At 35.5% G+C, this 17638-nt stretch overlaps 1 protein-coding gene across 1 annotated transcript; it reads left to right on the top strand.

The window, feature by feature from the left end:
- The first annotated feature begins 8336 nt into the window (after window positions 1-8336).
- On the top strand, window positions 8337-10834 carry LOC127242199 (uncharacterized). Its single transcript, XM_051261645.1, has 4 exons — window positions 8337-8447; window positions 8781-9571; window positions 9728-9933; window positions 10007-10834. Exons 2-4 carry the CDS (start codon window positions 8863-8865, stop codon window positions 10832-10834), a joined length of 1743 nt encoding a protein of 580 aa, XP_051117602.1. The 5' UTR covers window positions 8337-8447; window positions 8781-8862.
- Window positions 10835-17638: the final 6804 nt, after the last annotated feature.

The following is a 17638-nucleotide window of genomic DNA, read 5'->3' as shown; positions in this document are numbered from 1 at the left end:
AGGAATCAAACTTGAAATACAAAATGCACTATTCTCGAGTAAAGTTTGAAGAAATTTGCTAAGTTTCACTGATATTCGTAGAAACGGATATCATATTGAAACAATGGACGATGCAAATAATGAATATTTGGTGATTACAAAAATCATCAATGGAAATAAATGTGCAGTTGCGAAACTGCCCACTTGCTTGTATTATGCCAGAATAAGTACAGTTGAAACATATGCAGTAGACCTGAAGTCTACGCAATCAAATGAATTTTTGATTTGGCACGATCGGCTCGAGCATCCTGGAAATACCATAATGAGGTGAATAATCGAAAACTCCATTGGCCATTCATTGAAAGATCGAAAGATCTTGAATTCAAATGAATTCGCGTGTGTTGCATGCTCACAAGACAAATTGATAATTAGGCCGTCACCAACCAAAGTTGGGATTGAATCCCCATCATTTCTGGAAAGAATTAAGGGTGATATATGTGGACCTGTAAATCCACCATGTGGGCCATTTAAATACTTTATGGTGCTCATTGATGCATCAACGAGATGGTCACCCGTATGCTTGTTATCTACGCGTAATATTGCGTTTGCAAGGTTACTTGCACAAAATAATTAAGTTGCGAGCACAATTTCCTAATCATCCAATAAAGAAAATTCGTCTCGATAATGCCAGTAAATATTCATCACAAACATTTGACGATTATTGCATGACTTTGGGAATAACCGTTGAACACCTCGTTCCTTATGTCCACACCCAAAATGGTCTGGCAGAATCATTTATCAAAAGACTGTAATTAATTTCCAGAGCAACACTTGTGCGAATTAGACCGACAAGTTATCAGAAATACTCCCCAACACAATTAGTGTTTGGAAAAGAGCCCAATATTTCTCATTTGAGGATTTTTGGATGCACGGTTTATGTGCCGATTACACCACCTCAACGTACAAAAATGGGCCCCCAACGTCGATTGGGAATCTATATCGGGTACGAATCACCGTCAATAATTAAATACCTCGAACCAGTGACTGGTGATCTGTTTACTTCGCGATTCGCAGATTGTCATTTTGACGAAACAAACTTCCTGGCATTAGGGGGGAACAAGATCAACTGAAAAAGTAAATTTCTTGGAAAATACCTATGAATTTCCTGGATCCTCGTTCACAACAATGTGAGGTAGAAGACAACGAATTGTACATCTGCAACAAATTGCAAATCAGTTACCGGATGCATTTAATGACACTAGCTGAGTTACCAGGTCATATATTCCAGCAGCAAACGTTTCAACAAAATTAAATATCCCAGAAGGACAAATGAAAAGTACAAATGAATCTTCTACGCGCCTGAAGCGTGGCAGACCTATAGGTTCTAAAGATAGAAATCCCCGAAAAAAAAAGAGTATTGATTAATAATTCAATCCCTCAAACAATTTGTAGTGACGAGGAACAAATCCTTGAAAAGGATGCTCCTGAAGAGCCTACCTCAGAAGAAAATGAAGTTATCGAGAATTCAATTAAATTTATCGTTACAAATAAAAGTTGGAACCGCAATGAAATGGCCATAGATGATGCATTTGCATATAACGTGGCACTTGACATAATGGAAAATGACGAGGATCCCGAACCAACATCAGTTGATGAATGTTGTAAAAGAAACGATTGGCCAAAATGGAAAGATGCGATCCAGTCTAAACTAGACTCATTGGCCAAAAGAAATTTCTTTGGACCTATAATTCAAACACCAGAAGGTGTTAAGCCAGTTGGGTGCAAAGGGGTATTTGTGAGAAAAAGAAATGAAGGCAATGAAATTGTCAGATACAAAGCGAGACTTGTAGCCCAAGGATTCTCACAAAGACCTGGGACTGATTATAATGAGACATATTCCCCAGTTATGGATGGTATCACATTTAGATACCTCGTGCCTAGCAGTGCATGAAAAACTTGACATGCGTCTCATGGACGTAGTCACTGCTCACTTGTATGGCTCATTGGAAAATGATATTTACATGAAAATCCCTGAAGGATATGACATGCCTGAAGCATGCAAATCGAATCCCAGAGGATGCTATTCCATCAAAGTACAAAAGTCTTTGTATGGACTTAAACAGTCGGGACGCATGTGGTATAACCGTCTCACTGAATGTTTAACCAAAGAAGGTTACACTAACGACCCAATATGCCCATGTGTTTTCATAAAGAAAAATGGGTCAAAATTTGTGATCATTGCAGTGTATGTCGACGATCTCAATATTATCAGAACTCCTGAAGAGCTCCAATCAGCCGTGGAATATTTGAAAAGAGAATTTGAGATTAAAGACTTTGGAAAGACAAAGTTTTGCCTTGGTCTGCAAATTGAATATGTGGATAATGGAATGTTCATCCACCAAACCACCTACACCCAGAAGGTATTGGAACGATTTTATATGGATAAAGCACATTCATTGAGTACCCCAATGATCGTCAGGTCACTTGATCATAACAAGGATCCATTTAGACCAAAAGAAGATGATGAAGAGATACTTGGTCCTGTGGTACCATATCTCAGTGCAATAAGTGCACTCATGTATCTAGCAAATAGCACTAGGCCATATATTTCATTTGCTGTAAACTTATTGGCCAGATTCAGTTCATCTCCTACAAAACAACATTGGAATGGGGTTAAGCATATTTTGCGTTATCTTCAAGGGACAAGTGATCTTGGCCTATTTTACCAAAATGATTCTCGACATGAGTTATTAGGCTATGCTGATACAGGGTATTTGTCTGACCCGCATAAAGCAAAATCACAAACTGGCTATATATTTACATGTGGCGATACTGTGATTTCCTGGAGATCCACGAAACAGACAATAACTGCCACATCATCAAATCATGCCGAAGTATTGGCTATTCATGAAGCGAGTCGAGAATGTGTATGGCTGAGATCGATGACCTATTATATTAAAAAGAATTGTGGGTTAATATCAGAAAACGAAAATCCCCCAACGATTATATATGAAGACAATACAACCTGCATTGCTCAGTTAAAAGGCGGATACATTAAAGGAGATAGAACAAAACACATTTCCCTAAAGTTTTTCTTTACTCACGATCTGCAAAAGAATGGTGAAGTCGATGTGCAACAAATCCGATCATCTGAAAATCTTGCAGATTTATTAACCAAGGCCCTACCGACAGCAACATTCAACAAACTGGTGAAAGGAATTGGAATGCGCCGGCTTAAAGATCTCAATTAAAGTTCAAATCAGGGGGAGAAAATCAATACCATAATGATGTACTCTTTTTCCTTCACTATGATTTTTTTCCACATGGTTTTTTCATAGTAAGGTTTTAACGAGACATATTCTTTATTTGAAGCATCCAAGGGAGAATGTTATAATATATGTGATATGGATGCATGTTAACTACGTGTTTATTTATAACTAGAGAATCAATTGGCTAGCTTACCACCATTCATTTAAGGCGGTTTAAGTCCTATAAATAGGCGAGCAAATGAAATAAGACGATATACTTTCTTTTATCAATTCCCTTATTATCTGCCTCTCTGTAAACATATATACATACATAAGTGCATACATACATACATACCTATTACATACCTATAATATATTAGAAGCAATCATTACATACTGCAAACATATATCTATATTTCATATATACATATATTATATTTATATACCAAATATATATACTTATCAAATATTATAATATTATTACGCAACAAGTCTAAGTATATGATTTGATAATTTTTTTTAAAAAAAAATAAATGAAAAATGATTAAAAAAAAACCTTATGTATAGTTATCTCACAGTGATTTGTATTTTTTTTTAATACAATACAATTTTAAAAATAGTGTTAGGATTGATATAACTAAAAATAGTATGCACACACATTTATAAAATATAAAAATGTTGGCTAAATTGGGAAACACGTCAAAAAACAATCAATAGAACTGTTAAGAGTTAAAAATAGAATATAGATGTAATTATCTAATAGTATAAAAATATAGAATAATTTGGGGAAAACAACAAAAATGACCGTATACAACATTAAAAAAATAAATAAATAACATCAATTAAATTAATATGATTATAAAATATTGAATTAATTGAGGAAGGACAACAACAATTGATTAATAGAATTAGAAATAATATACTCCATGTAAATATATAGCATCAAAATGTTGAATAATCATGGAAAAAAATAAAATTGATCATACATTTAATATAATTGAAAATAATACTCCCTCCGAACCTTAATAATCTATCTATTTTTTTATTTTGGTCCGTCTCATAAAAAAGTATCAATTTTTTTTTTTAGTAATTGTATTATCTACCTAACATTACAAATATCCTTCAAATTTACAATATATTACACAAATGTTATTACTTTTATATCATTACAATACTAATAAGATTAATTTAATTTTTTTACCTTTATTTTTACTTTATTCCAATATAATACTAATATTTCTAAAACTTCGTAAAAAAACAAATGGATATTTAGCTATGGAACGGAGGGGGAGTATATAAATATAATTATTTAAAATATTAAATAATTTGAAAAGGCCAACAAAAAATGATATTGCAATTGATATTACTAAAATAATACTCCTTCCGTCCCACGTACCATGTCCACGTTGCCGTTTCTGTCCGTCCCACATACCATGTCACTTTCATTTTTTGGAAAATGATTATACACTTTAATCTCATTTTAAACTTTTTTATTTATTTATTTTTTAAATTTTAATTAAACTAATTAGTTATCTTAATCTTAATTTATAATTATTTATATTATAGGATAATTATTTTCATTAATACATTCTTAATTATCTACTAATTATACCCCTCCTAAAATACCGTGTTCACAGTGTAACAAACACGGTATGTGGGACGGAGGGAATAGTATCACACAAAACAATCGTATAAATGAAAAAAATAAAAAAATAAAAAAGGAAATATAATAAAAATTATATTACAATTACTACAGTTAAAAATAACATATATAAATTTAACTATTGAAGTTAAAAATATTAAATAAATTAGAAAATATAAAAACAAAAAGTTATAAATAATTATTAAAACACAAAAAAATAATAATATTAAAATTAATATAAAAATAATATATAAATTTAACTACAAAATATTGAATTTTTAAATAAACTAAGGGTGTGTTTGTTTGGGGTTTGGATTAAAATTTTGAATTTAAATAGTTGTATGATGTGATATAAATAGGTGTTGATGTGATGTTTTGAATGTAAAATTGATTTTTGTATAATATAAAAAATGAAAAATAAGTGTTTGATTTGATTTTTTGGAGGAAAAAAAATGAGATGAATAGTGAAAATTAAATCCAATCTCCCAAACTAGCAAAAACAATATTGTAGGTATCTTAGTTAAAAATGATAAATAAATATAATTATAAATGTTGCATATGATAAAAAATATAATATAATAGTAACACCATTAATATAATTAAAAATAATATATATAAATTATAAAATATACAAATATTGAATCATTTAAAAAAAATACAAAAAAAAAACAGTATTATAAATAACAAAGTTAAAAATAACATTACAATTAATATAATTAAAAATACAGAAAAATCAGTATTTCAGATATAATATGTAAAAATTATTTAATAAATAACAAATGCAATAAAAATAACCTTACAGTTAATATAGTTAAAAAGTAATTTATTACTTATACTGAATCTGAATTTTTTGCAAAAAAAAAAAAAATACAAAAAACGCTATTACAAGTGTTCTAAAAATAGTATACAAACACAATGATAAAATTTTAAAACCTTAAATAGATGACAAGACATAACAAAAATTATGTTAAAAGTTGATACACTTTAAATAATCTATAATCCATAATTATAAAATATTAAATAATTTAAAATACAATAAAAAAAAATATTAAAACCAACACGGTTAAACATGATTTACAAATACAATAATAAAATATCATATTTAATCAGTTATATAATACAATAAATTATTATAATATTAAAATTAATATAATTAAATACAAATTTTTTAAATAAACTAAATAAATTTTAAAATGTAACAAAAGACTATTATAGGTAATTAAAATAATAAATGTATATAATTATAAATGTTGCATATGTTAAAAAATACAATATAATATAGCACAATCAATACAATTAAAAATAATATATAAATTATAAAATATACAAATATTGAATAATTTTAAAAAATACATAAAAATCACTATTGTAAATAGTAAAGTTAAAAATAATATTACAGTTAATATAGTTAAAACCACAAAAAAAAATAGTATTCCAGATATAATATTTAATAAATAAAAAATACAATAAAATAATTTATAGTTAATATAGTTAAAATATAATTTATTACTTATACATATGTTGAATTATTTACAAAAATACAAAAAAAATTAGTATTTCAGGTGTCCTAAAAAATAGTATACAAACACAATAATAAAATTTTAAAACCCTTAGGGTGTGTTTGTTTGGGGTTTGGATTTTGAGTTGGGATTTTGAATTTGAATAGTTGTATGATGATATAAATAGGTGTTGACGTGATATTTTGAATGTAAAATTGATTTTTAGTATAATATAAAAAATAAAGAATATGTGTTTAATTTGATATTTTTGGGAGAAAAAATTAGATGAATAGTGAATTTAAAATCCAATCCCCGAACAAACACATTTGGGATCACAAGACATAATAAAAATAATGTTAATTGATACACTTTAAAATAATCTATAATCTATAATTATAAAATAGTAAATAATTAAATACAACTAAAAAATATTAAAACCAACATGATTAAGCATGATTTACAAATACAGTAATAAAATATACTATATTTAATAAATTCTAAAATGCATTAAAAATAATATTACAATTAATAGAAAGAATATGTAAATTAAATTATAAAATCCACACAGATATTGAATTAATTAAAAAATAATTACAGGTAACATAATTAAAATAACGGACAATTGGGCAAAAATCCCTCTGGCCATTTATCATTTGGGATTCAGTCCCTAATGATAAAAAATTTGTCTGCACTCCCCCCTTTTTCCTTGAACCTTCTTCTTCCTCCCTAATCGTGTTTTTTTTCATTCTGTTTCTCTTCGCGCAAAAAATTCTTCTCAATCCGTTGTCTTCTTCCGTGAGCTCGAAAGCCACATCCCGCACAGGTAAGGTTCTTAATTATTCGCCCGATTTTACATCGCCGCTTCTTGTCTGGTTCGATTGAAAAATTTCCTAGGGCACTCTCCGAATCCTGTTCCGGTTCCCTGTCGTCGGCGGTCGGTTGGTTCGGTCGAAGAACTACCGAAGGCTGTCACCGGTTTCGTGGCCCGTATTTCTTGTTCTCCGGTGAAATTAGATGTACCAGGTGTGTTTTTGTGTCGGTTGATTCGGTCGAAGAACTACCGAAGGCTGTCACCGGTTCCCTGGCCCGTCTTTCTTGTTCTCCGGCGAAATTAGATGTACCAGGTGTGTTTTTGTATCGATATCTTAGTTGGAAAATTATTATTTGGAAGAAAATGTTTGGGTATTATTTTGGGTGATTTTGATAATAAATTTTGTTGCTATTTAGGGTTTAAAGGTAATATTTATTTTGTGAAATGGGTAATATGTTGCTATTGAGGATCAAGACATTACTAGAATTCCGTAAGAACATATGATTTTAGTGTATTTTGTGTAAGATTATCTAATCGCCCATACGACCTAATATAGTTCATACATTCATTGGTTGGATCGCTAGGTTCCGATGGACATGGAGCAAAGTAGTCTGAAATTATTAATTATATGTTCCTACGAAGGTGAGCATCATGTAATTCGTTTAGAAGAGGGCACCACGCTGGAGGATCTTTACCGGAATATATCGAAAAGATGGAATAAAGTGAGCATTGAGGCGGTAAAACTCCAATATATTGCACCTATTCAGAAAAGCTACGTGACGTTATTGTGTGACGATGATGTCGCCAATATGTGGAGAATGCATATCTTGTTAAAGGTAATGTTTGTGGATATGATTGCACGGTGCAGAAGCGAGCACCAGAGCGTGCCTCTCCGAAGCACGGTTGGACGCAGGTACGTTACTCATCATTTGTAATTAAGTAGTCTTTATTAAACTTTGTTATAGAATGCAGTCACAATTGTTCCTTATGAAAGAATGCAGTCTGTAAGCACTTATAATGCAGTATGTAAGAATGCAGTCTGTAAGCACTTATAATGTCATGTTCAACACATCTAAAAACATATTGTTTATAGGTTACGTTAGTAATAATTCTTTCATGATATTGGCATACAACAATACCGTGGTATATTGTTGCGATGTTGTTTGTAGGTAGTAAGTATCCACCTCCGCGATTTTGTAGTAGCGCGGTGCAGAACGAACCACTGAAGAGATTGTAAAGATATGTAGTGGGGATATAACGTCTTGAAGGTATTTAACGATTTTCACTCCTTCTTTACACGCCACTGTCAATATCCTCTAGCAATCCGGTTTAGGTAGGTGTACCATGATCGATGCGTTGAAATTTCTGTAGCCCATGGCATTTACTGCATCATGTAGCCTGCTACGGTAAATAGATGCAGTTGTTCTTTGAAATACCCTGGATGACACGGTAGGTAACCATAGACACCGTGGACATACTCGGTTGAGTAAGATGGGTACCCATGTTTTTCCATTTACGAAGAAAATATCTATTACCATATAAAATTAGAACTACTTACATCTGATATAATTTTCATTCTTATTATTGTATTTGTAATGTAGGGGTGAGGCCGAATGTTCTGGATTGAACGAAGATTGCGCCGATGGTATCTTTATTCCCGACGAAAGTACTAGTCTAATTGCAATGCAGAGATGCATTGTCGGGGAAGGTCAGACATTCAAGGGACCGCAGGAGTTTAGAAAGTTACTGAAGAATTATTGTATTGCCACTCAGAAACACTTCAGGTACCAAAAGAATGATTCGAGCAAAATTATTGCGGTGTGCATCGACAAAGGTTGTGGTTGGCGTATTTATGCATCCTTCCATGCTCGTGATGCATCATTCAGCATTCGTAAGTGCAATTTACATCACACATGTACTATGAGTCTATTGCAATCAAGAGATCATCCAGCAGCCGATGCGAACTGGATTTCTGAGGTGTACAAAGATAAGATACGTTCTATGCCAGCGTATAAGGCATCCGACATCCGGGAGCATATCCAAACAGATTATGGGATTGACGTGAAATATCATAAAGCATGGCGTGGCAAAGAGAATGCGATAAGGGCAATTAATGGTGGAGGTAGAGACAGTTTCTCACAACTTCCGTGGTACTGTCATGCACTTCGGGAGTCAAATCCGGGAAGTATTATAGACTGCGAAGTTGAGCAGGCAACCAAACGTTTCCAACGCCTTTTTGTTTGTTTAGGTGCATGCCGACTGGGTTTTTTGAGGGGTTGCAGGCCCCTACTCTTTCTTGATGGGACACATATAAAAAACAAACACAAAGGGTGTCTGCTAAGTGCAATTGCAGTGGATGGGGATGATGGGATGTTTACTTTAGCATTTTCTGGTACTTAATTTGATATTAGCTACAGTTGTCATTTTGTTAGAATGCTGGGTATAGCTGTTCGTGTATGCTGTTTTCCATGCTCTCTTTAGGCACGTATGTACCCTTATACGTTGGAAACCTTTGTAGTTATTTGTGTTCTAATTTGTTGACTTGCAGCTGTGTCTACGGAAAATGATGAAAATTGGGAGTGGTTTTGCTGGAAGCTGCGATCTGTTTTAGAATGTGAGGGACGTACGGATTGGAAACAGTACACATTCTTCTCGGATCGGCACTCGGGTTTACTAAAGTCAATCTCGTGCGTCTTTCCCGGAGCACATCATGCGTACTGTCTCCGACACTTAGTGGACAACTTCCGTACCCAGGTATATGTACGTCAATATTAATTTGTAATGAACATCACTGGTTATGATCAGCCATAAAATGTCTTTTTTTTAGGTTATGCGGAGATACCCAATGCATAATAAGAAGCGATGGACCGCTGTCTTCAATAAGGCCGCCTATGCTCCGTTGAGGAGAGATTTCGAAAACCACATTAGTTCTGTGGTCGAATCAATGCCATTGGCCAGGGACTTCATTATCCAATCACACCCAAAATGTTGGGCAAATTCACTATTCAGAGGCACTCGTTGGGGAATAATAAATAATAACATTGCTGAGTCATGGAATAGTTGGGTGAGATCCGCGAGGTCAATGCCATTCGTTGGGATGTTGGATACCATTAGAAGGCAAGTGATGGTAATGATGAATGAACGCCGCGAAAAGTCGGAGATAATGCACGGAAGGCTCTGTCCAAAACAGGAGAGCAAGTTGGCACTATCGTACATGGCGTCTCGACGGCTACAATGCAGTTCATCCTCTAGAACTGTATTCGAGGTAACAGATTGTAATGAAAGATACGCAGTCGTTTTGGAGGCGCGCAAATGCTCTTGTCGAGAATGGCAAATGTTCCGATTGCCCTGCAAGCATGCCTGCGCTTGCATTGAAAAATGCAGTATGTCAATTTATGATTTTTGCGATCTTTACTATAGCATTGAATGCTACAGAAAAACGTACCATGAGCCAATAAATCCCGTACCGACGCATGATATGGACGTGATTGTTGAAATTCAGGCGGACCAAATTCACCCTCCTCCGTCGTCTGTCCAACCAGGCCGGCCAAAGAAGCGAAGGTTCGAGTCCCAGCAGGTAAAGAATGCACGAAAATGTGGTCGTTGTGGGCGTCTTGGACATAATAGAAGAAGTTGCAAGCAACGAATAGATTAGCGAACCTTTTTTTCATTGTACATCTTCTTGGCTTCCAGGAGTATATATTAAGACAGTAGGTACATATTCAATAGCTATATTGTAATTGTTTCTTGTGTCTCTAGGATGTAACTGGTTGGATCCATCGACTTATTTGCAGTAGTAAGTGGTATGTAGCCCTCTCACGCAGGTATATGATGAAGTTGTGAAGGTTCATAGTTATATTCTGCAGGTATATTTTTCATGTACTGAGGCATTTGATGATGTAGCTCTGTAGCGACGGATGGTTAATGTAATATCTAATTGTTTTGAAAGTACATGCTATCCTATTTTTGGGTTATTACTATGAGGTATAGTTGTTGTATTAAACTCGTCATACTAACCAACTGCATGTGTCATACAACTTAAGTATTTGTTGATGCCTTCTTTAACCATCAGCAGTAAATACATGCTATTTGAAGAAAAAAAAAAAAGACTGTTTCCCCAGCCACAGGTAACCAGGGCATACATAATTGCAACTGAAGTATAATGTCACGGTTGTTGTAAGTACGCAATAGCTTACAGAGGGTATATGAATAATGATTCCAACATATAGGGTTGCGGTCCGAGTACAAACCATATTTTATTTTGTTTATACAGTATTCAAATTGTATTACCGTGTAATAACTTGGAGGCGTAGTATTGATTAAAATTCAGCACACAGCTACGTACCAGACTTCCATATGCCACACAACTATATTGTGGTTATATTATCGTGTCTATTCTATTGTGTTCTAATTCAATTAACGGGTAAGCGATGTAAGTATAATCTGTGGCCTAAAACACGCCATTCAAGATTATGGGGTTGACGAGAAACACTATCATGGTTAAGCCAATACACTCTTACCATCAGTTCATGAATATTTTAAGAGAAAAGGCCGAGTCCCCACCCGTAGGGTACCAGAGCATTTGAAATGGTAACGGAAGTATAAAGGCTATTTCTGTAGGTACATAATAGATACTATAGGGTATTTGTAGTAATGACTCCGTTACTTATGCATCTGAGCTAAGTACCAGACTCGCTGAACGGGGTACACAGATTGCGTATGCGGGCATCTGTGTTGTAGTTGTAGGTATCCTAGTTGTAGGTATAGTAGCACTTATCTGTAACCACGTGTTGCTTAGCATTCCGCAGGAAATAGTTGATTGTAATCTAGACGTTGGCCCACACGCAATTACCAGACACCTATGTCCCGCACAAATATTTTGTTGTAATATTATCATGTTTTTTTAGTATTGTTTGTTTTAAATTAACGAGTAAGCCCTTGCAGTATCTCCGGTCGATTAAAACATGGCGTCCAGTAGGGTTTTATGCGAAACGCAGACACGGTTGAACTGATTCAAAGTGAACGCTATTTCAGTGATCAGTGCAAAAGAAATGACCAGTCCCACAAACGCAAATGACTGGAGCATGTAATATATAAATGGAAGTACATACTAGTTTTCCGTAGGCACATAAAAGCTATCAACGGGTATCACCACACAACGCAGGTATATAATGAAGATGACAAATCAATCCACATAAAAGACATTTACCAATTCCATCACCTCGATACACAATGCAATAACTTCCCAGATCAATCCAAATTGAAGACATTAAACAAATCCATCACCTCCACACAACACAATAACTTCCCAGATCAATCCAAACTGAAGACATTCAACAAATCCATCACCTCGCCACACAACGCAAAAACTTCCCAAATCAATCCAAATTCATTACATGTGTTAACCTGCCCTATTTTTCCATCGGGGTCTACGTTTCAGAAGGGGGACCTTTCAATATCCTTGCCGCAATCGTGCCTCGGTAGCTCTTGACATCGCCGAAGTCCTCGCCGAGGACACCAACGACATTGACATCTGGACCTGCCCGCGCGTAACACTCTGCGAACATGCAGACTAAAGGTCCACAGTCCAACGTTTCACCCTGGTGTCGGCATCTAATGTACTCGGGCATGTCGCTGACCATAGGCCATAGTCGTGACGCGTTCATATACAACGATAAAAATCGCGTCTGCACAAATAACGTTACTCTTTCGTTAAGGAATTCACCCTACCCATAGGCAATTAATTATGATCATTCGAAAGACGTACCAATTTCTTTGCATTCCCCTGCCCGAAGGGGTCGCGCATTGAGTTACACTCCAACACAACACGTTTGACGGTATCCAGTATGCAGAGATGCCAGTGGAACCGGGTGTGTACGGGTAGAAATATGTACCGGCACCCAGACCGGATTTTGTCCATGATTCCGGCAATCTCTTGGCCTACGGTCACTTGCAGCGAGTTGGCAAACGCGAGTACATTACCCTTATTGATGCTCGGCTTTTTCGCTCCCCTGCTTGGTCGTGATAGCGCGTCGTTCACGGCTTTCTGAAAATCGAACACAGCAACCAACGCAATAATAACAATGTGATTTGTAATACTAACCGTATAAATTCCAAACAGGATACTCACCGCTACGAACCATGGCACACAACCACACCGCACCTGCGGATTGTGTTGGAGCTGATATTCATTGCTGCATAGATGATATAGGTACGCGTCGATGACTTCGCCTTTCACAGCTTCGTCAAACAGTAGTTCTAAAATGGCATCGGCCGAGACAGACACGACGCCCTGCTGCCATACAGTGTCCCTACAACATGATAGTCGCAAACGGATAAAAACATCGATTGAGAAAAATATATAAAGCCTTAATAGTGAATAGCAATACCGGACAACGAATGACGCGAGAAAATGTTCAATGGTGTTCGTCTCATCCTCAGATAAGGAACCCTTTCCACAGTAGCTGTCGTTATTGCGATATCCCTCCCACTTTTGTGCTCCAGGGTCTGCTACAACCTTAGCATCCGAGTCCCCATCGTCGCCGACGACAAATGGTTCCTGAACCAACAATGAAGATAATCATGTTTCCGTAGGTATCTGTATTTATTGTACAGGTATTGATGCAGAAACACTAGGTATTTATGAATCTATCTGAAGTATTTTGAGCCAGACGACTTATATTTGTATGGAACTACGTACCTGCTCATTATTGACGTCGACCGCTGACTTTCCTTTCGCCCTCCGTGTTCTTCTCGCTTTCTCAATTCGCGGTGTCGACACGGGTGTCACGAATTCAGGCTTCTTCTTTCTCTTCCGATCCTTACGTGCCATTACACCACGTACAATCGATGAATCTGCGGCCCTGCTACAAGTCTCACGGTCAGAGTCATCGCCCTGCTACAATTTCAACAAAGCAAATAATCATTCAACAGATAGACAACTACGACCGGACAAATTGTACTTACTATATTAATTAGCTTACCTTGACATCTATCGGTGCAACATAAGGAACAATGGCCATCAATTGGTTAAACTCTAGCAGGCTACCAACCCCTTCGTCATCTGACTCGTTTATCGGATCAACTTCGGCCAAAAGGATGTCCATTTTTTTTTGCTTCGGCGCTCGGTATTCGCTTGCTCTTCCGCTGCCTCCTCGGGATCCTCCTCAGTCTGAATTTCCTCCTCCCCAGTTTTTTTCTCCTTCTCCTCCTCTTGACCCTGACTCTCCTCCTCCTGACCCTGTTTCTCCTCCATGTCGGCCTGCTTCTCTTTCCTCTCAGACTCCACAGCCATCCGGTCTGCTGTCTCTTCATCCCCATAGTTTGCATCACCCTCCTCGCCATCGCTATCGTCCTCACCCTCACCTTCACTGTCGTCATCGACAACACCGGCTCTAGATCTTTGTAATTTATGAGCAAGTCTGGCAATTGCAGTGTCTTTCTTCCGCAGCTCCACCTTCAATGTCGCAATTTGCTGCGCTGCTTCCTGCAACATATGTTAATAATGTCATATAAGAAATTATTTTATCCATTTACAACGGTAGCAACATTGAATAATGCATTTACCTCTGAAGCATGGCAAATTGCACGAACGAACTTTTCTTCCGTGCCTATCCGATAGAATTCCTGAACATCTGACCGCTTTAGGGAAGTCAATTCACCAACTGCATGAACCCTGGACATTGGACCGAGGCTATTCAGCCACCGAAAGAGACGCGGTACCTTCAGAAGGCACCGTGCCTTGTCCAGAGTTGGGACCCTCTCATTGAACCAAGCCTGCACATATTGTAATAGACATTACTGCCAACAATAATACATATTGTCCAATATACCAAAATAAGTAGAAAAAATTAACAAATCCGATATTACATTGCTTACCAACAAACCCGCGGTGCAGCCTGTCAAATATTTTTTCCCAGACTTGAAGTCGTTTATAGACTTCAACAGATAACGGTGACTCGCGGGTCCCCACGCGTAGTCACCAATCGCACTCAGGTCTTCCACATACGGTAACAAAAAAAAGGGGTACAGAATAATTCGCAGAACAAAATAAAATATTTGCAAAAACAAGCAAAATAAAAAGACGAGCAACATCCGCAACAGAAAGAGGCTCCAGCCCCTGCAACAGAGCCTCACGTAGCTTCTGCAACACCTGGCCGCGGGTTACAGAACGTGGCTTGCTCCCAAAAATTCGAACAAACCATTCGCTTTCGACCGATGTGTTTTCGGTCACGTAGACTCCTTTCGCATGTAATCCTAAGACTACAGAATATTCTTCAACGTCAAACGGAAGCTCAATGTCACTTCCAATCTTGAAGGACATAGATTCCGAACTAAAGCTATTGACGAGGGCAACAAGTCGGTGCCATGGAAACTTCATTTTCGGGCAATCCAGAAAATGCCCGAATGGTGTCATGTTTATAGCTGCGATGTGTTCGTCTGTCATGTGTTGCTTCAGTTTGCCCAGCTCATTATGAAAAAAAGGTAATGCAAATCGGCTGATCACCGATTTGTGCTCCTTGCCTGGCCTGTAAGTAAAAACCATAAGTCCACGTTATCCAAATCTCTAATTTAGTTAAAAGTTTTTCACAATTTAGCATGAGTAAAAACGCATTCCGAGTATACAACAGTGCCGTTCAGGTATATTAATTGGCAAATTAGACCAAACAAATGAAACTCCTGGTGCCTAATATTATCGCATTTATCAACCCACAAATATGACTAATTACCGAACAATCCACCAAAAAACTTAAAATATGCAACTTCGAGTAACTAAACAAAATATACATCTCCAAAATTAACAAAATCAAAGATAAAACAGATAAAATCACCCAAAATCGGCCGAACCGGGTTTCCTGGCCAAAAATTCGAACAATTTCAAACCACCCGTTGAACAAACACAACACCGAACACCCAGGGCTCCTCATCACTGAACCGAGGTATACAAACACGGGACCAAGGCTTCTACCCCAAACAATCGAATAAACTACGATATAAAATTCGATTGTCAACAAAATCATAAAACGAAAAGGGTTTCGACCAGACACTTACTTTTTTGAACTCCTCGTGGGGGATCGCGGCGGATTCGCGGTTTTTCTCACCATTTCGCTGAACAAAATGTCTTACTGCTGATCGTCGAGTTCGCGAGGGACGATTTCCTTCTCGAAGAACTAGGGCTTGAACGGAGAGTGAGGGGAGTTAGGGAATGTTTCAGTTTTTAAATCGTGCATATTTTCTGTGATTTTTTTTTTAAAAAAAAATCACAAAATAAAGTACGCAGTATTTAAATGGAATTATCTAATCGTATACTGGGGGTAGAGCGGGAGGTAATGTATGTATATATTATAAAATTGGGAGTATTTATTAATCAATCGTAAGTACATGTTGCATATACAATTGTAATTGAGTAGAAAATACAAGAAGGAAGTTATAACATATCTAATCAATAAAGTAGGGACTGCAAATCAATTAATTTACAATGGGGACTGAATTGCAAGCAAAATACACTGACAGGGATTTTAGTCCAAGTCTCCCTTAAAATAATATCAATACAATGATAACAAATATGAATAAATTGAAAATACAACTGAAAAAATTATAGTTAACATTAAACATTTGTATATAAATATGAGTTTGGTCCTTATTTAAAATCGAGGTTTTGATTTAAAATTTAATTACAATAATATTTTGATATAATATTTTAAATAAAAATAAAACTAAAATGAAATATAAGTAATTAATTATAAATATGGAATATATTTTTTCCTAAAATAAAACTAAGATCGAAAAGATAAATATACACCGCCGCCGACGTTGCTTATCAGGGTAAGCATGACCACAAACAAGTATGATCACGTAAAAAATAAAAATAAAAATAAAAATAAAAAAATAAAAAGGATGAATTCTCATGTCAGGTGTCCTAAGGTACACCAATTTGTAGCTAACGTACAACTATGATAAAACCCCCAATTAGTATCCAAAGTTACATTGACTTTTATTTTCTACGAAGGGTGCGTTTGTTTGGGGATGAATAGCAATACAATACATATATACGTATTTTTACCCTTCCTTTTATTTTATTTTATATTATTGTATTTTTAAATTTTTTTTGGCTAATTTCTATTAACATTCACTATAATAATAGCTAAAGATCTTCTTAGGGTGTGTTTGTTTGGGGATTGGATTTTAAATACACTATTCATCTCATTTTTTCCCAAAAAAAATCAAATCAAATACCTATTTTTTATTTTTTATATTATACTAAAAATCAATTTTACATTCAAAATATTACATGAATACCTATTTATATCACATTATACAACTATTCAAATCTCAACTCAAAATCCAAATCCCAAACAAACACACTAATTGTTTGAGTCTAAGAAAAGGAGTCGTTTTCGCGATCTTTATTTATTTATTTATTCAATATTATTTCTAAATAAAAAATTTCTCCAATGAG

Source organism: Andrographis paniculata, unplaced genomic scaffold (assembly GCF_009805555.1).
Source record: "Andrographis paniculata isolate CXL003 unplaced genomic scaffold, ASM980555v1 Contig19END, whole genome shotgun sequence".
Taxonomy (NCBI): Eukaryota; Viridiplantae; Streptophyta; class Magnoliopsida; order Lamiales; family Acanthaceae; genus Andrographis; species Andrographis paniculata.
Note: the sequence above shows the minus strand (reverse complement) of the source record. Positions and strands in the feature narration are given on the sequence as shown.